The sequence below is a fragment of the Trachemys scripta genome, chromosome 3 (assembly GCF_013100865.1).
Source record: "Trachemys scripta elegans isolate TJP31775 chromosome 3, CAS_Tse_1.0, whole genome shotgun sequence".
In the NCBI taxonomy this organism is placed as follows: Eukaryota; Metazoa; Chordata; order Testudines; family Emydidae; genus Trachemys; species Trachemys scripta.
In genome coordinates this window covers 72673247-72699431 of record NC_048300.1, presented here as the reverse complement: position 1 = coordinate 72699431, position 26185 = coordinate 72673247, and the positions used below count along the sequence as shown (strand labels likewise).

Below are 26185 nucleotides of genomic sequence, written 5' to 3'. Positions count from 1 at the left end.
AAATGTGTTGAAATTGGTTGTTGTGCCATAGATTGCTACAGACAGAGCAGCCCTTGCTCATTGAGGATAAGTGGGTGGAGCTCGGAGTCTGTAGAGGCCAAAAAAACCTTTTTATTAAAAAAAAAAAATGGAATAAAAGGTATCCATAATAATTTCTTTGCAATTGTTTTATCTTTCTACTAGCATTTATTTTTCATAGTAGGATGATACATTGCACTACCTAGACATCGTCCCCAAATAAAACTAATGTAAAATGTTTTTCTTTTATTTTAAAATTAAAACTGTAGCATTATCTAAAAGCAATAAACCACACCAGGAGTTAGATACTGATAGATTTCTCGGAAGTTTTCGGCCTTCCGTTTTATATGTCACAAAGAAGTATGTATCAATAGTCTACCAATACATGCCTATTGTGGCTTATTCCTACAGTAAAGCTATTAATAGCATTAAGTTATTTAGCTTTGACCGTACAAACATTCTAGAGAAGTTATCTGCAACTCCTCTAGAAGGGAACTTTATGGTATTTTTATAGAGAACATAGATTTCTTTATCATAATGGATTCCTGAATTATGCTTATAATATTATTCCATATTTGTTTCATACATGAAGAATTTGGTTAGTTAATGCAAGTGGGTTTATTTTAAGGCCACTTGAAATATACTAATTATTAATTCTTTCCATGCCTGCTGTATTTAAATTTTTCTTCTTTTTGTTTTATTTTCAGAAACACTAATTACTTTGCATAATGTGGCATTCCATAGATTCTATGATGATTTGTTTTCTTTAGATATTTGTTATTTTTTGTTTTGTTAGATAGTTTAGAGTATTTTTAAATTCCTAGAGTCCCCACAAACAGCTTATTGCATGCCAGACTATGCTCTGTTGTTTCTTGAATTGTCCACCAAAGCATTTATTTTTCTCATTAAAAGATGTCAGCATGTTGTATTCAATTTGTTTTGCTCTCTCCATCCTTACTGGAGGGTTGGTGTAATAGCCTTGCTTTAGATTGCTTCTTTTCTCTCATCTGGGTGTTCTGTTCCTCACAGCAGCAACAAAATTCACATCAATAAATCAGAGTAAACCTTTTGTCACTTGAAGAATACTTCTTTTGTGTGTCCAGATTGTGTTTTTATTGTGAGTAAATTGGAACTCAATAATAAAAACATGTTCATAAAGTCACAGAAGCATGTTTTCTACACTCCTCTGGCAAACGCTAGCTAGCTTGCCGAGTTTTGACAGAAACTTGTTCTAGATTTTATATGCTGAGGACAGTTGTTCAGTTGCTCCCTCATGCTGTAGTCTTCAATGTCATGGTCACATGCTATAATTCTTCTTTAGTCATGGCCTCATCCTAGGCCCAGTGCAGTCAGTGTTAAAAATCTCATTGACTTGCGTGGGATTTGTTTCAGGCCCTCAGTGTGCATGACAGATGAAGTGTAATGAATGTGTCAGATGAACAGTATTTATTTTTATCCTTATTCTTTAGTAAGTGTCCTCTAACTCATTCAGTACACACTGTCCATCATGTGCACTGAGGACCCCAACCTATGTGGCATTAGAAGTTCTGATTGATGGGAGTGATATTATTTTTGCTTTTCTTCATCCTAGCTGCTGAGAAGAGTGAGAGTGTATCTCTGCCCTTTTAGCTACATGGAGGAGTGGTGGCAGGCATTTCCCCTTCCTCCTGACATACTAGTGAATGAGAATATCCTTCATTACTAGTTTCTGGGAGGTCAGCAAATATGTCTTCCATTCGTATCTGCAAGAAGATGGGGGATTTCTGTCCTCTTCGATGCTCGGTGTGATGGATGCTCTGGGTTAATTAATGGAGATATCCCATCTCCTAGAACCAGAAGGGACCTTGAAAGGTCATTGAGTCCAGCCCCCTGCCTTCACTAGCAGGACCAAGTACTGATTTTGCCCCAGATCCCCAAGTAGCCCCTCAAGGATTGAACTCACAACCCTGAGTTTAGCAGGCCAACGCTCAAACCACTGAGCTATCCCTCCCCTCTAAGGTAGTAGTTGATGGTTTATTCCTCCCTTCACTCCATGTACTAACAGGAAAGCTCTGACATCTCTAATGCAGCTGGGAGTTGCAGAAAAGTACTGGCTAAGGCTTCCTTCCATAGAAGAGAGGGAATAGATGCTGTGGTGTTACCATTGCCCTCTTACAGGAAAAGAGCATGGCATGGGGCATGTATCTCACTCGGAGAGTCAGGATGTGATCTTGGAGACAAGAGGTGAGGGAGAGGCAGAAGGTCACAAGAGACATGACATGACAGGGCTAACACTGGACCTTGTGTAACTGCTAGCTCAAAACTGCTTCTCAGCCCTCCTTTTCAGTGCTGTGACTTGTTTCTTCTGATGGCAGCAACAGCAGCGGTTAGTAGCAATTAACTGCATGCGTGATGCTTGTGGCTGCCAAATTTGGAGGCCCCCTGAAGCAGTGGTGCCTGGACCAGTACACATGGGATCCTGTCTTACTGCACCATAGTAGGGAACAGATTTAAGTCTAATGATTCTTAATGGCAATGACTGCTGCTTTATTGGGATGATAATTACATTTAATTGGGAGGCTACAAGTGATTTAGTGGTTCTTAGTTCTTTGTGTGACTCAATTTCATGCTGTTTCTATTTGTTTGCTCCTTAAACAACAGCAACTTTCAGTCCCTGCTTAGCTGTGATATACACAAAGAGTATGAAGTGCTTCAGGATGTCTTGCTCCAGCTGCGAGACTGTTCCCTCCAAAACAGTGACATACACTGGGTCACTGTGTTAGGAATCTCACCTCTGCCCCTCCTCCAGCATTGGGCAGGATTCAAAGTTCCAGTTTTAGCGCATTGTTGGTGTGACTGAATTTTTTTTTTTTACATATTTCAGACAATATTATCCTGAGGGGAAAATATAAACACACACACAGACTGTGTGCGTGTGTGTATGTAGTACGTACGTAGGGTGAAATCTTGGCCCTTTTGAAGTTGGTGGGAGTTTTGTCATTGACTTCAGTGGGGCCAGGATATTTCTCATATTTTAGCTTGTGAACAATAATTATCAAATTTATCTGCAGAGATCAAAGTGAATTGCAAGATACTACTGTTCTGTTAACCTTTCCCCTAAATCCACTTGTTCTGCTAAGCCTGCCAGTAACAATATCAACATGATATTCTTTTATTTTATTTGTTCACTGTATAGGCAGCAATTTTAAAACTTTGTCTATTGCTGGGCAAACGCAATGTGCAGTGAAGCCCATGTATAGTAATCTATATAATATGATTACTGGGATGTCACTCTCTGTGTCACTCTGAAGCCTAAACTGTCTAAGTCAGGGTGAAGTGATGGAAGCTGCTACAAGCATGGTTGAGAGCTCTTTTCGTTCAGAATATCAACTGGTTGAATCATTGTTGGCTTTCAGTCTGTTATTGCCCAATTTTTTAATTTCTCAGTCACTTTGACTTTACGAATTACCATAGCTGTACACCACACAGGTATAAAGTATGTATCTGTGCCATGCCGAGAGTTCTAGACCTTTGTGATATTGGAGATAGATCAACCAATTATCACCCTTAACAGCTAATGTGCATGCAGCAATTTTATTGGTTGAGGGTGACTGGACAGACAGTGGATTACCCATCTCCTGTTATGGTCAATGGCCCTGAAGCCAGCAAGTGCCCACTGTTTCCCTACAGTCTATCCGCATGTGGAAATGAGGCTGCCCTTAATGAGGTTGGGTGCGTCCTCCCACTGTTTTCAATGCGACTGAAGCCATCCCCCCCACACAATGGCTGCCACACTATCACTGATGTACTACACAGGGAAAGTGAGGCACAGTAGAGACTCTGTGAAAGGTGAATGGGGATAATGAGGGGGAGTGGGGGTGCTGGGGAGGACCAGGAGGCTGATGATGTTGCAGAGGAATGGGGTGCTGTGTTATTGGGGGCAGGAGAGGGCATAGAAGATAGTGGTGGGGATGGATGATGAAGGGGGTAGAACAGCAGCTCCCCCAGTCTGGGGGTAGTGGTGGGTAAGGGAGGGTCCCCTCCACACAGCCAGGGGAAGGCAGTGTTGCGGTGTTGCCAGCTCTCACAAACTGATCACAAGTCACGGGATTTTAGTGATGACTCAAGAAGCTTCTCTGTTCCTACAGTCTTCAGGAGGGGCCATGTTGGCAGAACTCTGTGCTAGAGCTCTGTGGCTGAGGATAGTGACCTGTCCTGTCACTGAGTCCTGCCTTCATGCAATACCCTATAGGAGAGAGAGGGTCCGGGGCACTACGATGTGGGCAGGGGAGGGGAATTTGGGAAGTGATGCTACTTGGACCTGGGCAGAGGAGAAACCCCAGAGCAGCTGGAGAGTGGGGGAGTCAGGGAAATGGTGCTTCGGGTCCAAACAACTGGAAGGGAGGTTGGTATGTTTGAATTAGGTGAAGTGAACTGAAGTTGTCACATGCACATTATCAAATTGCAATTTTTACATGTTTTGCATTCGTATGCTTGTTGCCTAATATTTTTGTCCAGCAGTCACTTCTGCATCACATGACTCTATAGATTTCACCGGGGCAATAGTACAGGCTTTCAGCTAGTGATATTATATAATCAATACATGATTACTATTTTTTTACTTTCTCAGGAATTCTGGAGGTTTTGCACTGTGTGTTGGTGGAAAGTCCAGAAGCTCTAAACATTATTAAGGAAGGACATATTAAATCGATTATCTGTCTTTTGGACAAACATGGAAGAAACCATAAGGTGCGCAAGCTACTTCTATGAATAGATGAACTGCAGTGAATAAGAAAAGCATGTTATCTGTAAAAGTGATATTCCAAATGGTTTAATGTGTGAAATGTGTATCTCATTCAAAGGGATGGGGTATCAATACAGTTCCTTTCAGTAGTCCATGCTGGTTATTAATGTTCTAATATGAAAAGAAAATTACAGTGACAATAACTTGATTTCTTTTATAGGTTTTAGATGTCTTATGCTCTCTCTGTGTATGCCATGGAGTAGCTGTGCGGTCTAATCAACATCTAATCTGTGACAACCTCCTACCAGGAAGAGATCTCCTCCTACAGACACGCCTTGTGAACCATGTGAGCAGGTAAAAGAAAAATATTTACTTAAATATAGATTAGCAAAGCAAAAGGAATTTGAGTTCTTGTGCTAAGACGATATCTGCAATCATTAAGAGAAAAATCTATTTAACCACACCACAGGAATCACCTCTGTGAATTTTTGTAAAGACAATGCGTTAACTGGCATATTATGGCTTTGATCAGGGCCGGTGCTACCATTAAGGCAAACTAGGCGGTTGCCTAGGGTGCCAAGATTTGGGGGCGCCAAAAAGCAGTGCCCCCAATTTTTTTTTTACAGCGTTCCTACGCCCCCTCCCTGAACGTGCGGTCACTGCTCCACTTCTCCCACTTCCCAGGCTTGCAGCGCCAATCAGCTGTTTGGCACCGCAAGCCTGAGAGGGGAGGAGAATTAGAGCGGGGACGGCGTGCTCGTGGAGGAGGCAGAGCAGAGGTGAGCTGGGGTGGGGAGCTGTCGCTCGGCTCCCCGGGTTGGGGGGGTGGGGAGCTGCCACAGGGGTGCCTCGGGGGGGGGGGGGGGGGGCGCCCGCGGGGGGGGGGGGGGGGGGGGGGGGGAAGAGCTGCCGCAGGGCTGAGGGCGGGGCGCAAGGTGGAAGTTTCGCCTAGGGCGCGAAACTTCTTTGCACCGGCCCTGGCTTTGATAAATTATATCCATAAGAATCAGAATAGGGACAATAGCCAGCTGTCATAAGTAAAAGCAACCCTAAACTTAATTCTGGGGCAGTGTTGCAGTAGCTTGAGAATCAGGGAGCGCTAAAGGGCTTCCTGATACACCCCCATTCCTGCACTGAGCATATGCTTGTGCAGGAGAGAATTTGGCCTTTCAAGTGAAGGGTCCTATACCAGCAAGTCACTTAATCATTGAGTGGGAGGAAAAATGTAAATATAAAAATGTGAATGATAACAATGTGATCGCAGACTTTTTAAAAAAGTCTTTTAAAATCAAGATTGGATGCCTTCCTTAAAAAAACCCCACCATCACAGGCTCTAGCGCAAATAAAATTTATGGACTTGATGTGAAATTATTGGGGGAAGTTCTATGGCCCGTGTTACACAGGAGGTCAGACTAGATGATCACAATAGTCCCTTCTGGCCTTAAAATCTATGAATGAACTTCTGTACCTCATTTTAGCGATCTATATTGCTAATTTGCATGAATGGCTGGTATATCATTGTGAATTATTCGATTTTGCAAATTGGTGAATAAGTGAACATTTATTTTACAAATTTATTGTAGTTTTAGTTATAACATTTCACAGTAAAGTGTTCTGTAGTACATTTTATAAGTGTAATAAAGTCCTAGTACTGCAGTATGAGACCACTCTACAGTATCTACTCAATATACTTTTTTCTGATGGGGGTGGGAGGGAAAGAGGCTGTCATTATTGTGTGTGCAAATTTGGGGATGTGCAATGTGAATAGAAAAGTTGTACCTTAGAGTTACAAACACCAGAGTTACGAACTGACTGGCCAACCACGCACCTCAGTTGGACCCGGAAGTATGCAATCAGGCAGCAGCAGAAACAAATGAAAACTACTAAAAAAAAAAAATAAAGGGAACAGGAAGTGTTTTTGTGCTTGGTTCATTTTAATTAAGATGGTTAAAAGCAGCATTTTTCTTCTGCATACTAAAGTTTTTCAAAACTATATTAACTCAGTGTTCAGTTTTAAACTTAAAAGAACAACCATAATGTTTTGTTCAGAGTTACAAACAACCACTATTCCCAAGATTCTACTGTACTTAAAAGTGCAAAGTATTATTACAGGTATTTGATTAGTAGTGCTAGTTTAATTGCTGAAAATTACAGTTTTGATTGAACCATATGGGAAGCTTTTCCACCAGAAATTTGAAGAACTTTAATTTTGTTCTTCACTTTTAATGAAACAAGACATACATTCCATAAGTGGTAAACACAAACTGAGAAAAAGAAGTCTAACTACTGTAACATGTTCTTCTGATCTGTTTTTATGGCTAGCCATTTTTCCTCTTTGTTTTAAGCATGAGACCCAATATCTTCCTTGGGATCAGTGACGGCTCCGCCCAATACAGAAAATGGTACTATGAGCTTATGGTGGACTACGTGGAGCCCTTTGTGACAGCAGAAGCAACTCATCTTCGAGTGGGCTGGGCTTCAACAGAGGGCTATTCACCCTACCCTGGGGGAGGTGAAGAATGGGGTGGAAATGGTGTTGGCGATGACCTGTACTCTTATGGATTTGATGGTCTTCATCTGTGGTCAGGTAAAGCATTTTTAATTTCTCGATAAAGGGATGTGGAACAGCCATTTCCAGTAAGTCTGTGGTATCCAGCAGCATCAAAATAAATCATGTATGTAGATGAATGCTAGGAGGGGATTCCATTTGGGGTACAATGCAGAGTCAGAGTCCCATCCTGGGGTTTTTTAAGTTGACTACTCTCATCTAAAAGACAGTTTTATTTGAAACAATGCGATTTATAGATGGAATCATAATTTGGTTCCACCTAAGGCTTTTTTTTTTTTTTTTAACAGTGCACTCCAAAGCTTTGCTTTAAAACTTCAAAGGTACAGAAAATGAAGTCTGACAAGCATTCTCGCAGTGGTAGACTGGATTTCTAATCCCTCTGTGATATTATAAGACCAACATGAGAGATTTAGGTCATATAGATTTTTGGGGGGTTTCTTTGAGCTACTGATTTTAGTTCAAAAGTTTAGAAATTCTTAAAGCCAGACAATGGGGACTCATGTAAGCATACTGTCCTATCCGTTCTCTGTATGTGGTGCATATTGAGTTTGTTTGAATATGTAGTAAGAAAACTTTTGTATCATACATTTTAAAAGTACTTCTCTGTATTTCTTGACAGGTTTCAGAGTAACAGCCGTGTTAGTCTGTATCCGCAAAAAGAAGAACCGGAGTACTTGTGGCACCTTAGAGACTAACAAATTTATTAGAGCATAAGCTTTCATCCGAAGAAGTGGGCTGTAGTCCACGAAAGCTTATGCTCTAATAAATTTGTTAGTCTCTAAGGTGCCACAAGTACTCCTGTTCTTCTTTCTCTGTATTTCTGTTCACATAAATGGAAATACATTGATGGTGGGGTTTTCAAAGCCACCCAGGTGATATGGACACAATCCTTAAGCAGCTTTGAAAAATCTCAGTGTAAATGTGTAAACCGCTCCTGTAGATGCCATTACAGGATATGTTCTGAGAAATTTAGACATTGGATATTAAGTATGTATGCATGTGAAGTGTGTGAATGTATTATCTTAATAGAATACAATAATATGATATTTACCAAGTAGGGAAGATGGAAGAAAGAGAGAATATTTAGCAGTGATATAAATATTTTAGTTGCAGAAATTTAGATTGACTGCATGTTTCATTTGACTGTGTGGTTAGTTTGGAAATCCAATGTAAAAGTGTCACTGGCCCAGGATTTAATTAATCTGAAATCATAGTTTTTACTCTTACAGGAGAGAAATATTGTGTGCTAACAGTAGGAGAAGCACTGGATATACAATTGGAATTACTGAGTTTTGTTTTTTCTTCTGCAAAAGCCTTATTCTATTGCTGACTGAGGCCATTGTGGTGATATCAAGCTATCACAGAAAAAAGATGTTCTCCATATTTGTCATAAACTTATGCCAAGAAAGCCTATGCATAGCACAGTATCCATATACACCTCCACCCCGATATAACGCGACCCGATATAACACGAATTTGGATATAACGCGGTAAAGCAGTGCTCCGAGGGGGCAGGGCTGTGCACTCCGTCGGATCAAAGCAAGTTCAATATAACGCGGTTTCACCTATAACGTGATAAGATTTTTTGGCTCCCGAGGACAGCGTTATATCGAGGTACAGGGGTATTTCTGTTCTCTCACACTGTCTCCCTTTCTTCCTCATCTGTGTCTCATATGCATCCCATGAGCTGAGGGTTTTTTTTTGTTTTTTTTTTTAACCTCTATCCCAGGCATGTCTTCCCTCTGAGTCTCCTGCAAACTGAATAAGTTTGCCAGTGGGAGTTCTTGTCCCAGTGACTTAGACTGGTGAACTAAAGAAGTCTTGCTAGATGGAGAAGATGCCTTCTCCTCCGCAGAGCTACAAGTTTTTAATTCTCTATTTAGCTGGGGTTGACATTAAAGCTGTGTGATTGTGAAGAATTGGATAAGGGCCTTATAGGTCATTGTATGTTGGAAGTGAAAGGGATTTTTGTGGCATCGAGGAGTGTGAGAGCATTTGGATATTCTGATCTGGTAAGGCATGTAAATTGAGGTTGGTCTGGATGTTAGTTGCCCTAACTGATGTTTTTAAGTGATTGAATTGATAGGATATGCACTTGAGCATTAATTGAACTCTAAGGGTATGTCTACATAGTGCCAAAAAAAACCCCTCACCATGGCAGTGAGTCTTGGAGCCTGGATCAATTGACTCAAGCTTGTGCTATGGGGCTAAAAACAGCTGTGTAGATGTTTGGGCTTGGTTTGGAGCCTGAGCTCTGAGACCTGGCGAGCTCAGTTTCAAAGGAATCATAATGAAATATCTCAGAGATGCAGCAGTAAGCGAATTCTGGAATGGGCAGGAGGTACTATAGGCAAGAGAATACTTTAGGAGCCAGAAATTACTTAAATATAAAATGAATGGAGTTGGGGAGAATGGTTTTGTTTTTTGAGAGAAAACAATAGACATTTTCTATCTCAAGAGTTCTCTTGTACTCTGTTCCTCTCCCAGGATCCAGTAATCTCATTTTCATCTAATGTTGCTGTTGCACTTCCAGAGTGAAATGTAACATCATCTCCTTGAGCAGTTTTTCCTCATTATTATTTTTTTAAGTAAATTTTTCAGGTTTTAGTGAAACCTTTTCTATGTGATTCTCTAAAGTTGTTCGAAATGTATTTCATTTTTTCCATAGGCTGTATTGCACGGACAGTGAATTCTCCCAATCCACATTTGTTAAGAACGGATGATGTCATCAGCTGTTGTTTGGATCTAAGTGCCCCAAGCATCTCATTCCGGATAAATGGTCAACCAGTTCAAGGGATGTTTGAGAATTTCAACATAGATGGTCTCTTCTTTCCAGTCGTCAGCTTCTCTGCAGGAATAAAGTTAGCATCGATTGTAGTTTTTCCTGTTTTCAGTGAACATGTCCAATTATTCCTCTGCTACCTTCCCCCTCATTTCCCTTTCTGACATCTGCCTTCTTGGCACATTGCCTGTTCCATAAAGGTGGAGTGAGGTAAGAGCTGAAAGGAGTCCTGAAGGGATAGTGCACCTGGCATTTGTCGGCATGTGAACATGTTCAGGTAGTTCACTAATATACTCCACTTAGGATTTAAAAACATTTTCTGTCTCCTTTCTTAGCTGCCAACACAACACACATTGCTAGCATTCACTGCCAGGCCAGCCTTTAAGCCAAACTAAAAGAAAAACATCAATTTATGTACATGAATTTTTTCTGATTTCTGCAATGCAAAATACTGTACTTTCCATAATGCGCCTGTGGCAGTGTAGTCTCTGTTAGTTGAAGATACACAAGCACAATTGGTCAATTCTGTCTGCCAATTGGATGCACTTTGGGACTTTTTGCTAATGCTAAGCTCTCATAGCATTGTCTACCAGTAAAATGTTCTAACTAAAACTAAAAGCTGGCTCTTCTGGAACCTGAAAAAGAGCTCTGTGTAAGCTCGAAAGCTTGTGTGTCTCCAACTGAAGTTGGTCCAATAAAAATATATTACCTCATCTACCTTGTCTCTCCAGTAAAATGTTCTAGCATCTATAATCTGGCCTCAGTTCTACATGCTCATGTCACTTTCTGGCTGTACTGCAGCAATACTATCTTCCTGCATAGGCAGCTGTGGGCCCCCAAGGAACATCAACTAGCACAGAATGCAGTAGCTTGTCTCTTCAGCAACACAGGCTACCGCTAAGCCATGAAACCTGTACTCAGCTCACAGTGCTGTTTTTCAATAGACTAGCAACTCAGATTCAGGGTCTTAGTCCTCTTCTTCAAGGGTGCTCAATGGTTTGGGCTCATGATACTGAAAAGATTGCTTCACATTTTGGGATCCAGAGTACCGTCCTCAGACCCGTTGCCCAGGCACAATGGAACTACACACGGCAAGGCTAAAGCTCATCTATGCAAGCCCAAAGCTTTGCTGGTAGATGCTCCAAGACTGTGTAACAAACTCCTACGGGAATTAACCATCGCTGACCATACCTTTCATTCCAAATGCAAAGTGCACTTTTTCCACATTACTTCTGCTTATATATACATATAATACAATGTACATATAACAAATTATATTTAAAAAAAACTTCCCCACACAATTTCTCCTTGAGGAGAAGGCGAAAGAAAGAACCATATGTGAGTGATATTAGTCAAATAGCTCAATGGACTTCTGGAAGGTGTTGAGATGCTACAGGGATGAGGGCCATACAAGAACCAGAATAGAATAGAATGGAATACACAACATTCTCCTGTGGTGTAACTCTACTGAAGCCATTGTAGTTACACTAGGGATTAATTGCCCCCCCCCCTTTTTTTCCAAATCACACTACACCGAGATGAATTTCTCAGTTTTGTATCACTAATTTATGCTCATCTCTATACTCAGAGCCTTGCAGTGACAGAAATGACAGGCATCGTTGTAAAACTACAGAACATGGAAATGTGGAAAACTTGTAATGTTGAAAGTAAAATGAGTTTTCTGTGTTGTGTTCTGAAGGTTTCATATGCTATTGGAGAGAGTATGGAATGATTTTCCACTGAGTTTTTGGGTCTCATTTTTCAAATTTCCCTAACTTCAAGGACGTCAGAGGGAAAGGTTCTGGGCCTGGTTTTATCTTTGATTGGCAATCTGTCTGTGTCCAGGGTTTTGGCCAAACTTTGGATGCTAGGAAGGTTATTGCCTTCTAGGCATCTTTAGCAAGCTCGTGTTTTCTCACTTTCTTCTCCATTATCCTCCCTCTCTCTAAAACTCTTGAATAAAAGGTGGATATTAGCTTGTGGGGTGGCTAAATCTCTTCTGATTATACACCTGTTCCTTCTTCATTCCTTCTTCCTCCCCACAATCTCCAGTGGTAATTACCAGGTTACATTTGAAAGGAAAGCATTTAATATAGTGAAGAAGTTGCAGCACTGACGGTTTTAGATTGCCATTGAGGGCGAAAGACTAACCACGGATTTGTACTGGCAGTGTTATGATTGCATAAATTGCTGCTGCTATTTACAGGGTACGTTTTCTGCTTGGAGGCCGCCATGGAGAGTTCAAATTCCTGCCTCCACCTGGGTACGCGCCTTGCTTTGAAGCTGTTCTGCCAAAAGAGAAGCTAAAAGTGGAACATAGCCGAGAATACAAACAGGATCACCACTGTACAAGAGACCTATTGGGTCCAACCATCTCTTTATCCCAAGCAGCCTTCACACCAGTTCCCGTAGACACTAGCCAGGTAAGGGAACCAAACAACCATATTCTTTCTCAACCATAGACATTGCAGGCCCGGGTTAGCTTCATGTTTGAGCTTGCAGCTTGTCTCAAACATGTGGGTTTTCCTTCTGTGCTGATTTGGTACATTTTATTGCTAACCATTGAGAACACTGGGACATGAAAGGCACAGTAAAGAACTTGTTGCTACTTATTAGAAATTTTATTTATTTCACATTCACGAGCCTTAGGACATGTAGTTTTATCCTTGGAGTGAAACTAGAGTAAAACAGAGTGACCTTTGAATTAGTGGAGATGATACAAGTATTCTATTATTGTACTTTTTATTGATATAATATTTTAAAGGTGAAGGCTTGTGATCATGTTAGATGCACTGGGCCACGTTTAACCCTGTTTTATTTACAGGGGTTGCCGTGTGACAGAGCAGAGTTTGGCTCATTATGGACAGAAAATGGTATAAATTAAACTTGCATTATCCTTGTGCTTTATTGCATATCTGTATTTGTCATGGAGAAATAGAAAAGTTGACAAATGAAGGCTAACACTAAAGAGAAATGTGCTTCTAGCTCCACCTATGACAACAGATAACAAGTAGTCTGTTTAATTGGGTTGATCCTTAGAGTGGCCATTGATGCATCCCCAGAATACTGGCCATGGCTACGCTTCTAGAATGATGTGGGCTCCCCCCACTGCCATGACCTCACACACACCAGACACGTGAGGTCACAACAGTGGGGATGGAGTACTGCAATATGGCATTCGCCACAATACCACCAGGCAAGGACAAAAACAGGACTGTCCGGCTTAAAACTGGATGAATGGCCTCTGCCTGTTGATCATGCTCCCACTGAAATGAATGGGAATGTTGCCATTGGCTTCAGTGTGTACAGGATCAGGCCCTAAATGTTCACTTTTAATGAACTTTCAGCCATAAAATGATAGAACAAGAAAGAACAAATCCTCCGCTGAAACAGACAGCACATGACCAACTATGTAATATGCAGCTTTAAAGGTAGACTAAGGCTGAGGCAAATGTATTTTGACAGTGCTCTTTTATAAAGTAATGACTCTGAGACAGCTTGCTGGAGAATTGTATGTTTAATAAATATAACTCTTCTGTCTTGTGGGTCCTGTCACGTAATAGCGGTGAGTAATGTAATATCAGATTTGTTAATAATGTAGCACTATGTTCCGGGGTCTGTTTTTTTGCAGCAGGAGTGAAGCTGATTTGGGGGAGAGCTAGGGTGACGTGTATTCCTGATTTCCCTTAGAGGGCTTTTTTTACCCAGTCCCCTCTCAATCCTACTCTTTCTTCAAAGGAGGCCCCAAAAGTGTAATCTTCTGCAGGTTTGTTTGGCAGCACCTCTGCTTCATCTCACTGATACAGTGGAGTGGTTTCAGCAGCAAATTCTTTTTCTCATGCATCCCTCCATCAGGCTCCTGGATCAGTGCTGCTCCTGCTCTGAATCTCACCAGTTGCGCTCATACCTGCCTCCTAGCTCCCCTTTCTGCACTGAGTAGAGAAGAAGCAGCAAGGTGGATCAGCAGAAGGGAGGACAAACCAGAATTACCTGCTAATCACAAATCTGAAGGGGAACCTTCCCCCACAACCCAATCCCTACTCTTGGAAAGAAGCCCAATGGCAGCTTGTTTCTTCCTCCCTGCCCCTGATCTTTCTTAGTCGGGGACAGAGAATGCAATTTAAGGACAGGCCATGGAACTTTGTAAGGGCTCCACCATTTATAGCATTGCCCTGTAAAATGGTGTATTTGGTGTGAAAGGGGTGGCTGCTTCTGTTCCAGACCAGGACATTCACTGGCAGCTTATACTAAAATTATCAGCAGTAAAATAGTTAACAATATTCACATTGGTGACATTATCATTAGGGTTCAGTGTTAACATCTAAATGAGATGTGGTAAAAATTTAAATTCCAATCCCCAGACTACCACTGCCTCTATTTTACAGTAACAAAAGATATCCTAAGAATTCAGTCTCCAAAAAAGTAGCTTGTTTTTGCAAAACTACATGGGAGAAGGAAGCCTTATAGAGAAATAGTACCAATGATTATATAGCATATTGCATCTGTAGTTGTTTTCTTTAGATTCAGTACCCATTTGAAGCTGGTGGGTAATGTGAGATATATTTTGTGAGCACAACTTATCTATACATTTATTTAGATCCTTATAAGGCCACCATTTTAAAATTAAAATAGTGTATAAGCTCTGGAAGAGAGTGAAAATGCATTGTACATCTTTATACAGCACTTCTCATCAAGGCACTTAAATTGTGTGTGTGACCTTACTGGCTCTTCCCTACTCGGTGTAGAGAGGGGAGCTAGCAGGCAGGTCTGAGAGCAATGTGGCTGGAGTTGAGGACAGAAACTTGCACAAAGCTCACTGAATAACATTGAGGAGAGGTGACATTTTGGTCAAGAGCAAGTCACTGCTTTTATGCAAAGTAAAAGCTGACCTATTTTCATGATCTGTAATGTGTTGCAGGAGTTAGAGACTCCCCAAAATTCTGCCTAAAAATTCAGTTTTTCTTTGCATTCCGTACGTTTGTAGACAAACTGTTGAATTTTTAAGTTTGTGTTGGCAAGATGACAAAATGCTTTCTCAGGAAAACTTGTTGGTAAACTTTTAGACTCCAATTCTGTCGCCAATGCACTCACTGCCTTAGCAGCTGCACTGTGCCCTGGGGAGTTTTGTGGCGGGTACTTGGGACAGAACCTTCCCCTCTCCCGAGGCTTCACATGCCCTATCTATCACCAAAACATCAGAACCTCTCTGATTCCGAGGCAGGCTGGGGTTCCTGCACCAGTGGAGGAGGCTGTACTATTTATATTCCCTTAACCAATTATTATGGAAAACATTTTGCTGAAAAATGGACATTTGTGTTAGTGTTTTATCATGTAACTGAAGAAATACTGTAGGTTTGGACAACTTTTAGATATTTTGGAGGAATTTTTCTTTTCATGTTGTGTCTACATCTCTTTCTCCATTTGCCCTTTCTGGCCCATCTTTAGAGCCATAAAATACTCATAAATGCACAGATTAACGTGTATCTGTCAAAGGAGCACTTGAAAAACACACAAACTTCATTATGGTTGGCTTGAGAGATCTCTAATTTATTCTAACTGACTATTTATGTTAACAATGTTGGTACTGAGAGTACAGTAACCAGATTGCATAGTAATACAATTTATTTGTAATAATCTGTCTCTCTTCTATCTTTAGATTGTATTGCCTCCTCACCTGGAAAGAATTAGAGAAAAATTAGCAGAGAACATCCATGAACTCTGGGTTATGAATAAAATTGAACTTGGCTGGCAGTATGGCCCAGTAAGTACCTTTTTAAATTTCACATTCTGTTAATTACTCTCTTAGATAGCAAAATTGTATCTATCTTATTGTACTGTGTGCTGACACCATTCTGATCATACTGGATTTCTTCCATTGCTAAAATGGGGTAGATTTTAACCTTCCCCCCAATAGTTGGAGATCGACAATATTCATATAACCAAAAAGCAAAGATATTGGGCCAAATCCTGGTATCCATGAAGGCTGCTTTATGGTGAGTTTTTAAGTCAGTCTAGGTGTGGATTCCCAGGCTGGTGTAGAAACAGAATAGCTGGCTCTTCTTTTTCACTTTGCACTTGGGCAGGAAAGGAGTCAGGAGAAAGGAGTTCAGTTGGAGCACCATGTCTGTCTTGGCTGCAAAACAGCTTTTTGGGGGCAGTGCACTGCAATGTAAAGCAGCCGTAAAGCTCCTCTAACATGTCAGGGGCATGCTGTCATTATTTCCCGCACCATGGCTGTGCACTATCTTCCCTCCCCAAGAGAAGTAGAAATCATGGTCACGGAGTCAATGAAGTAAAGACCAGGATTAACTCTTGGATGGACTTCTGTTGGGAAACTGACTGGGTTGCCAAGGGAATGAGCCATACAGAACAGATGCTCCTCGGCTTGCCCTGTCTCCCTTGATCAACATGCACCTGCTAGAGTCCCAGTCTGAGTGTTCATGGAAAAAATAATTCTGTGGACTCTCAAGGAATGAGAGTTGCCAGGAAATCTCCAACTGTCCCTCAACCTCTTATGTGAGTTATATTCTTTTTGTGCCTATGTTAAACTATGCATTTTATTGTTTATGTATTTCCCTAAACACACTAGGAAATACAGCCTAGATGGAGCTACTATAAGGTGGGTGCATAACTGGTTGGAAAACCGTTCCCAGAGAGTAGTTATCAGTGGTTCACAGTCAAGCTGGAAGGAAATATTGAGTGGGGTCCCACAGGGATCAGTTCTTCATCAGTGATTTCAATAATGGCATAGAGAGTACACTTATAAAGTTTGCGGATGATAACAAGCTGGGAGAGGTTGTAAGTGCTTTGGAGGATAGGATTAAAATTCAAAATGATCGGGACAAACTGGAGAAAAGTGCTCCACTTAGGAGGGAACAATCAGTTGTACACATGCAAAATGGGAAATGACTACTTAGGAAGGATTACTGTGGAAAGGGATCTGGGGATCATAGTGGATCACAAGCCAAATATGACTTAACAGCGTAACACTGTTGCCCCCCCCCCATAAAGCAAACATAATTCTGGGATGTATTAACAGAAGTGTTGTAAGCAAGACATGAGAAGTAGTTATTCTGCTCTACTCCATGCTGATTAGGTCTCAACTGGAGTAATGTGCCCAGTTCTGAACGCCACATTTCAGGAAAGATGTGGACAAATTGGAGAAAATCCAGAGGAGAGCAACATATTCAAAATGCAAAAGTTTTTGTTGTTTTCAAAAAGAAAAAAATACATACAACCTACAAATATATTTTGAACACACAATCTTACTATCAAATAATATTTACAGTTTGTAGAGCAGAAGAATCTTACAGTAATATTTTGAAGCCGTGATCCAAGACTAAATTCAATACATGACTGAAGCATGGACTTTCATTGGAGCCTGTATTGAGTCCTTTTCCCATGTAGATCTCTATATACCTTGAGCAAATTCTGAAAGCTTTCAGTAATACTTTTTAAAAAACCACCCAATTCTTATCTCAGTGTTCTCTATCTCAAACAGTACAAATCAGTTTCCAATGATTTTGCTCCATGTGGGAGTGGGTAAATCTTCCCATTGTCTGGCCAAAGAACATTATGTAATCCATCTAACCTGAAGAAATATTCCCTGTAGATTCTGCTCATGTTAAAAAAAAAAACAAACCTGTTGTATTCAGTTCAGCTTGATAACCGTTATCACGGAGTCTGACAGAAAAATGAAAAGAAATCAGTCAGAAACAATGACTAAAGATATTGTGAGGGTGTTGTGGCAGATGTGAAAAAGCTATGGTAAGTAAGTACCATGGCAAATGGTGTCCAGTTCATTTATTGATACATAGGAGATAGTGAGCTGATACTTACTATATATGAGAGAGAGAGACTGATGAGTGAACAGTACCACATCTGCAAAAGAACACAGATTTAAAAAAAAATCTATAGTATTTGATTCTGCATTTGGACTTATTATTATGATGTTTCTGCTTTTTTTCATTAAGAAACAAATAAAAATTGAAGGGAAAAGCTCCTAGATTTGATGCAACATGGTGGGCCAGGCAATCAATTTAAATATAGTAGATGACTTTTTTCTGAGGTCCAGAAAACTGATTTGGCAGCATCTTCATGCCAACACATCTGTTACGGACTTTCTTATTTTTTTATCTGCTCCTGCAAATTCAGCATTTTAGAAGAGCAGATCAGGCTAAGAGTTGGGAACTGATTGTACATGGTTTGCTATTTGCACTTCATTGAGGGCCTTTCTTTTCTTAAAATAAATAAACAAAAAACCCTATTATAGCTTTAAGTAAAAAAAAATCCAGTTTAAAGAATATATTAATGTTGTTTTTTAATAGCAACTAGTGTAATACTTTGCTTTGCAGCAAAAAGATCTGAGTGATTTAAAATCATTAATTAAGTTATCTTCACAACAGCCCCATGTGGTAGGTATTACGATCCTAATTTTATAGATTTGAAATAACCTTGAGGCACAAAGAGATAAATGGTCTGATCGTGATCCCATGTAAGTGCCACTGGTATCAATGGAACAGAATACACCTCTGAGATCAGGCCCCTACGTGCTTGTGGCAGTCTAAGTACACAAATATTATGAATATCACAGTAGTCTCCCCACTGCGTTTTCTCATTCCCTGGGGGGGGGGGGAAATAGTAAATTAAAAATGTGTATTAAAATAATATGAAGGACTTCTTATTGGGTAAAATATTATATAGTGACATTCTTTTGTTGTTTAACAAAGCTCCTACATAACTGAGGGCTAAATTTTCATTCTCTGCCAAAACACCTGAGTGAACTGGCTTCATATGAGGTTCTATTCTGAGATAATGGGATGCTCCTAATTCTCAACCTGAAACCAGTGTGTAGAGTAGTGGCAGAGCCACTGTGTGGAGGTTACTGCAGCTGCCAGACTGTAGGGTAGCTGCATCTCATTACACATCTCTGTTCAACTTTTGGCCAGTTGAGTTGTATAGTTGGAGGAGGCACTGCCACATGTCCCTTTCCCTACCCTGGTTTGCCTATAGCCATTTAACAAAAGCTAACATGACTAACTGGAAAATGTTAATCAATACTTCTGAGAGTCTCAAAATTTAGACGACCAAACGAAAGAAAGTTACTAAGGACCATACTTTGCTTCCTGGGTATCTTCACACAGATGGGAATCCCCCAACTTCCATATGGAACAAAGCATTCACCCTCTAAGGTACCACCTCTATTCCAGATCCTACAGAAGTGCACAGGGATTGGTAGTTTGGGATGGAGCCAGAAGGAAGCCAAGGGAGTCACTGATAGTGTGGATCCAATGAAGCCATGCTATCAGGGATTGAAAGGGGTTGAGTTGCTGCAAAGAGCTCTTCCCCCGGACGTTTCTGCAGATCTAGTGACCTAAATTCTCATGCTTACTAGTTAATTCACGTTTCAACAACAAACTTATATGAGTGCCAAAGGAAAAAATATGCATTCATTTCCCCCAGCATTCTAGCCCTTTATTGAAAAACATTTGAACTAAATTTGTTTAGTTAAAAGTACTTGCAGTTCAGCAATTATCATACTTTTCACTTACACAGCACCTTTTAGCTAATAATTACAAAGCAAACTTTAATTAATCAAGTCTTGAAACATCCCTGTGAAGTATTATATTATTTTTATGCATGGTGTAATTGAGACCACAGTGGTTATTGCTTTGTCAATTCAGTGGCAAAGCTGGAGATAATACTCACGACATCTGTCACCCTGTCTATTGTTCTAACTCTTAGAGGCTCCATTCCCTGATTGAGGCTGATGTCAGAATGAAGCTAAGAATGGAAAGTTTCAGCCTGAAAGGAATATTTTTGGCAAAGCTATGACTGGATGAAATGAAAGTGTTTTGTATGATTCCCTTCTTGACTCTACCTCCCACTAATAAGAATACATTATTTATGCCAATCTTGTATGTGTGCTATACAATTTCTGTCTGCTGGTATGCTGCTGGCCATCTTTTAGTCATTTTCTGAAACACAAATTGACTGAATTAAGAGAAGGGGAGGTTTAGCCTTAACTGAATATCCTTGTTTGTATGGAATATTTTTTCAGTATTATGCACATCAGTTGGGCCATGGAAGTCCCACCCACAAATTTTCACAAACTACACTGAAAATGGGAATAGACAATCCCTAGATGATATTTGAACTGACTTTTTATGGTGCAGTCTGTCAAATTATGCTGAGTTCTATGCAATCCTCAAGGTCTTGGTTACCTTGGAATAATATTTTTAAGTCTATTTCAGTATGTTTGTTTCAGAGTGTACCTGTTGTGAACTACTGAATAAGATGTACTGATGCTCATGTTTAAAATGTATTACATTTTGGATTTGTCTTATTTACTGAGAGCCAAATTCTGCCAATCTTACTTGAGATGATTAATGTTTTATGCTCTGAAATTGGGGCTATTTTTAGATCAAAGAAATACTCTGTTTCAGTAGGGCTGACAATCAGCCCCAAGTTTTGAGGGTCCTTTTTTTTTAAATCATTACTACAGTTCTTAAGGCACATTTAAACTCACTCCCTTATTGTCTTGCAGGTTAGAGATGACAACAAAAGACAACACCCATGCTTGATAGAGTTTTCAAAGTTGCCAGAGCAGGAACGAAATTATAATTTACAAATGTCACTTGAGACGCTGAAGTAAGTTTCTACCATCTAAAGTCTTACAGCAAGTCTTTTTCATGCAACTAAGCAGCTGTGGTGTCAGAAATTCTAATCCAATCTGTGAAGTTTGTTAATGTGTAGGGTGGTAATACAAAAATTACTAACTACGGTATATTGATGAATAATAGACTTGAGACTAGACAGAGCCATACTAGCTAAACAAACTGTGGTTCTGAAAGTCCATTTCTCAGTCTCCAGGGAAATTTAAACTCTCCAGGGTATTATGACAATAATTATCTTCCTGCCTTAAAGCAACTTCATATTAGTACTGACTAGCACTGCCTGATTTGGTATGTTTGAGATTATCACACCAACACAACATTTTGATAATGATGAAAGGACAAGGAGAGCCATTTTTCCCCTGGACAGAAGGCGTGAGAAGTGGGTCCAAAATGTACCTCATAGAACTAGGAGGAACCCTTTATTTTTAACGTTGTTTAGTTCTCATTCATTAGGCACAGTTTTGCAATAAACAGTGATTTTTGGTCATGAGAAGCTGGATAAGACTTACTTCAGCATTCTTTATCTGGACGATTGCCGCCGCCGCCTACCTGCCGATGAGCGCATGCATGTGTGGATTTTACAGAACCTCCCTCAACTTGGAATGCTAGAATATTTCAGCTGGTCACTATTACTCATCCTCCATCTGCAGTGTGATGCTGCCAATATATTAATAAGAGGCTTCCTTGAAAATTCTCTCCTTACCTGTTATAAAAACACCATGACTAGGATGTGTATCAGTTTCACTCTTTTCTGCAGTCTATTAATGTGTTTTCCAATTTAAATATATAGCCCTTTTTGTAACCTTAATTTAGAAAAGAGACAACACTGCAGAATCAACATACATTTTAAGTGGCACTTAGATGGAAATGTTTCTACTTTCCTCTAAGAAAAATATGCTGTGTATATTGAGAGTATAACTCGGTGTATACTCATGGAGTGTAGGTGCAAAGAACTTTGAGGGGGCCTGGAGCGTCCTCCCCAGGACAGGTTTTGGAAATACCAGATACTTGGTTAAAAAAAATTGCTCTTCAGAAACATTTCTATGAGCACTGGTGATGAATTTTTTCTGGCAAGAATGTTTTGGCTGTATCCACTTATAAGGTGAACTCCATCCAATGCAGGGAAATCAGGTGACAACATTTCAAGAACAGCTCATGGGACTCTCAATCAGTACAGCCAGGTTTGAGAGCCTGGGAGGGAGTGTGAGCAGTGGCGAGCGAATCAGCTGTTTCGCGTGCCTCGGCCGCTCGGGATCTCCCCCTCCCTTCCAGGTTTGAGAACCTGGGAGGGAGGGGGAGCAGCGGCGCACGAATCAGCTGTTTCGCCTGCCACGGCCGCTCGGGATCTCGCCCTCCCTCCCAGGTTTGAGAGCCTGGGAGGGAGGGTGAGCAGTGGCGAGTGAATCAGCTGTTTCGCGCGCCATGGTGCGCGAGCGGCAGCAGCAGCAGAGGTGAGCTAGGGTGGCTGTGGCACATTTTTAGGGGCGGCAGGGGCGGCATTCTGGCGCCGGCCATGCTGCCCCTAAAAATGTGCCGCCCCAAGCACCAGCTTGTTTTGCTGGTGCCTAGAGCCGGCCCTGAGTACAGCACTGTCATTTTGGTTTCCAAAATAATCTCTGTCCAGTTTGTGACGCTACATAAGATGATGCCTTCAATTTTGCCTACAGTCTCAGGGCCAGATTAATTGTTGGACTTATAGAACCATGACTCAGTTCCCTAAAACAGAGGAAGCCACAGTCTCTCATAAGATTTAATGTATACTACTAATGTCCCATTGAATACCCATCATGGCTTTTACGGGATCCTGACATCTTTACAGTCCCAGGTCCTCATAGCCTTCTAATCTGACCCTGGGGAAAAAAACATAAATCATTTTGTTTATGTATAATATGAAATTAGTTGTTTTTATTGTAATATTTTTATTACACATAATATATATAGAATCTGCTAATTAAGTGAATGGGACGCCACTGTATAGCAGTTTGCCTGCCCTGCAGCTTTAATAATGCATTTGATTACAGTCCTGCAAGAGCCTTACTTTTCTAATACTGGACCTTTCTTAAGCACACAGTGTAGTTGTGTTGTATCATGGTGACTTTGTCATGTAGACATTTATCCACCAGGGACTCGAATGAGCGTATCAGACTCCTTTCATTTCTGCTAGTCTATACAAGTGGAGGAATAGTGCATTAATCCACTCTTAATGTCCCCTGTAGTGATTTGAAACTGAAGGTACTTTCAGTGTAGCTTGAATAGTCCTTTAACTGAGTTTTTAAATTTATTAGTACTTAACTTCAATTGGGGGAGAAAGAGGGAAAGGAAACATCCTTTTTTTTTTAAGCTTCTTATAATCCTTACCACAACAACGTCATATTCTTCATATTTTTCACCAGAGTGTTCATTCAAAACTTGAAACAGCTGTCTCGCGGTTTGAGGAATAACTCTGCACTTTAATTAATTTTTGTGTTGTTGACAGTTTTCTGCCAGCCATACCAGATCAGAGATGCAGAAACCAAAAAAGTCTTGAATCATATCATATGCCACATCTTTTCTTTTCATTATGCTTCTATTTCAGTATATTTGATAGTATTATGGTGCACCTTCACAAATATGAAGTATAAATATAATCTACAAAATGTCAAAATTCAAGAATGAGTTGTCACTGAAAATGGTATAATATTAAAATATGTTTAGTTGGGTTTCATGCCATAGCACCTTAGTCTGTGAGAGGCCCAACTGATTTTAGTGGGTCTGTTTGAACTGTAAACTTAAGGGTGATTATAGTCTGACTCAAGGCCCCAATTCTCCCTTTCTGGCTCCCTGATTCAGTGCCAGTCAGTCTGGATGCAAATTAGAGCAGGAAGGCTACTGCTCTAATTTACTCTGCTTGTGTAAGTTCTTCTTATACCAGGGAGGATTTGGTGCAGCAGAACTCAACTTCCCCATGCCACCTCCTTCCCATGACACACCTCCCCTCAGTGGTGGTTGGGAGTGCTGGCATAGGAGGCAGATACACTGCTAATTGTAAACCAGCAGATGCTCCCTATATTATGGAGATATACCTATCTAATAGAAGTGGAAGGGACCTTGAAAGGTCATTGAGTTGAGTCCAGTCCCCTGCCTTTACAGCAGGACCAAGTACCATCCCTGACAGATTTTTGACCCAGTTCCCTAAACGGCCCCCTCAAGGATTGAACTCACAACCCTGGGTTTAGCAGGCCAATGCGCAAACCACTGAGCTATACCTTCCCCCTTTAAATAGACTATCAGGGTTGGAAGGGAACTCAGGAGGTCATCTAGTTCAACCCCCTGCTCAAAGCAGGACCAATCCCCAACTAAATCATCCCAGCCCATAGAGAATCTGGGTCTTAGTGTCTAGTCTTACCCTGGATAGAAGAAAGTGATGTGATTAAAGGATTGAGCATCTTGTCAAATATAGACATTTATACACTTTGAGAGCTGAAGATTTACTTGTCAATCACCAGTACAGTATTTCATAGTTATCTGTGCAATGTCAGAATATTTTTGCATATGCAAGATGGAGGCAATGTAAAAGACTGAGCCCCTTGTCCTGGATTAAATTTCTGTTTTCTGAGGGTCAGTGGTATAACTCGGTTCATCATCTAGTCTTGTATTGTGCATCAACAATTGAAAATCGTGTTAATTAGTTCTATTTCAAAGCTTATTTTTTCTTTTTGATACTGCATTTCTCTCTAAAAACAAATAAGAATTTATGTGTCTGAGCATGAGCTTTAAAAAATAGACCAACAAACATAATTCCTTATTTAAAAATAAACAATAGAAAGTCTGGGTTCATAATAGATAACAATAATATTCATTTTACATACAGTGGAAAAAATAAGATTTAAGAGTCAGTTGAAGCATATGATTCATCTGCAAGGAGAAATACATTTGGGATTGTATAACAACCTGAGCAGCAGTATGCACCAGAAAGTAAAATCAAGAAAGAATGGTACAACTAGAATCAGCTCAAATCAAACCTTCCATTCCAACCCCTTTGAGTGATGGAAAAATTGGGATCTTAATCCAAATTTCATCTCTCTTGGGTCTCTCTTTTAATCAGTCTGAGCCAAAGTTATGGATAAAAACACCCTCAAATTTGGGGAAAGTTCTGATCTGGATCCAAACTTGAGGATTTATACACTTCTGTAGTTTTAACAGAACTAAAACATATCCAGCCATTTTACTAACAGCAAATTTATAACTCTGACACTGGAAAAATTAGGGTCTGACACTTACCCCTCTAATATCAACTAAAATATTTTCTAGCACAGATAAGCCCACTGGTTGCAAATTAAAATATTTGAAGTCTCTCTTTCTAAAAGAATCACATTTTAAAGAAGACAGGTAACATTTTCTGATGTTTTTCCTTTCATCATCTTAGAAATTAACAACACAGCCTAAAAAGACGTTGACTGAGAGCGGTCATCCCACTTGTAAATTGTCAGTACTTAAAAGGGAGAAGTTCCTGCCCTCAGATTGCATGATAAAAGTCAATAAAATGTGTCTATCTGAATTTTACAGCATATTATAATGTACAACAACAGTCATTCAGTCCATCACAAACTTGTTGGTTTCAAACTTGTTGGTCTTTCCTCAGTTGATAGCTATAGGCTAACAGTAATAACAAGAAAATGTAATCACAGTTTTTGGCAAACCAGAACAAAAACGGTATACCCTCAGATTGTATGCATTACTCTCACAAGCCAACATATGATCATTTGTAGGCCCTTGTATTTGAATAACCTGTCTGTTCAGCCTGTAATAGAGGACTGTAAAACGCTTTAGTAGATGTTAGATTACATCAGATAAAATGGTCATAGTGTAGGACAGTGTTGCCCAAAATTTTCAGGTTGGTGACCATTCATTAAAATAAAAAAAATTCAGGACTCCTTTAAATTTACAATAAAAGTAATTGTAAAAATGTATCCGTGATAAACCTGTATAATTTACTTGTGTGTAGATTTTGAGAGATTAATGGAGAATATTTAATCTTCAAGGAGAAAGGTGTGTAGAAGGCAGGGGGAGAGTAGTGAGGTTTTCATTTTTTTAGATCGTACTAAAATTTTCAATGACTCATGACCCCTCCAATTTCCTTTTGTGAAACCCTTGGGGGTTGTGATTCATTGGTTGAGTAAAAACTCGTGTATGATATATAACATACTGCTGCAGAAGTTTGTGGTTCCATGCTGAAAAAAGTGTAATGTGTTGTTGTTTCAAAACAATGGCATTTAAAAATCAAACATTTTCTAAAGAAATAAACTGAATGCACCTTCCTAGAATTTTTGATCTTTGACTCCTGCTAGTATTTGATCCTTTGATCTGACAAGGGTGCCAACTGTTTTTTTAAAAGCCAAAATGGGAGTAGTGCTTAAAGAAAGAAAGGAAAAAATAGA

General features: G+C 40.2%; 1 protein-coding gene across 10 annotated transcripts in view; it reads left to right on the top strand.

The window, feature by feature from the left end:
- RYR2 (ryanodine receptor 2) overlaps positions 1-26185 on the top strand; it is a 690844-nt gene that overhangs the window by 369970 nt on the left and 294689 nt on the right. For all 10 annotated transcript variants that reach the window (XM_034765046.1, XM_034765042.1, XM_034765040.1 and 7 more), the window contains 7 exons: positions 4628-4746; positions 4962-5095; positions 7087-7328; positions 9979-10171; positions 12299-12515; positions 15749-15853; positions 20639-20742. In XM_034765046.1, the coding sequence (XP_034620937.1) occupies positions 4628-4746; positions 4962-5095; positions 7087-7328; positions 9979-10171; positions 12299-12515; positions 15749-15853; positions 20639-20742 (1114 nt within the window). The remainder of the gene's footprint in view (positions 1-4627; positions 4747-4961; positions 5096-7086; positions 7329-9978; positions 10172-12298; positions 12516-15748; positions 15854-20638; positions 20743-26185) is intronic.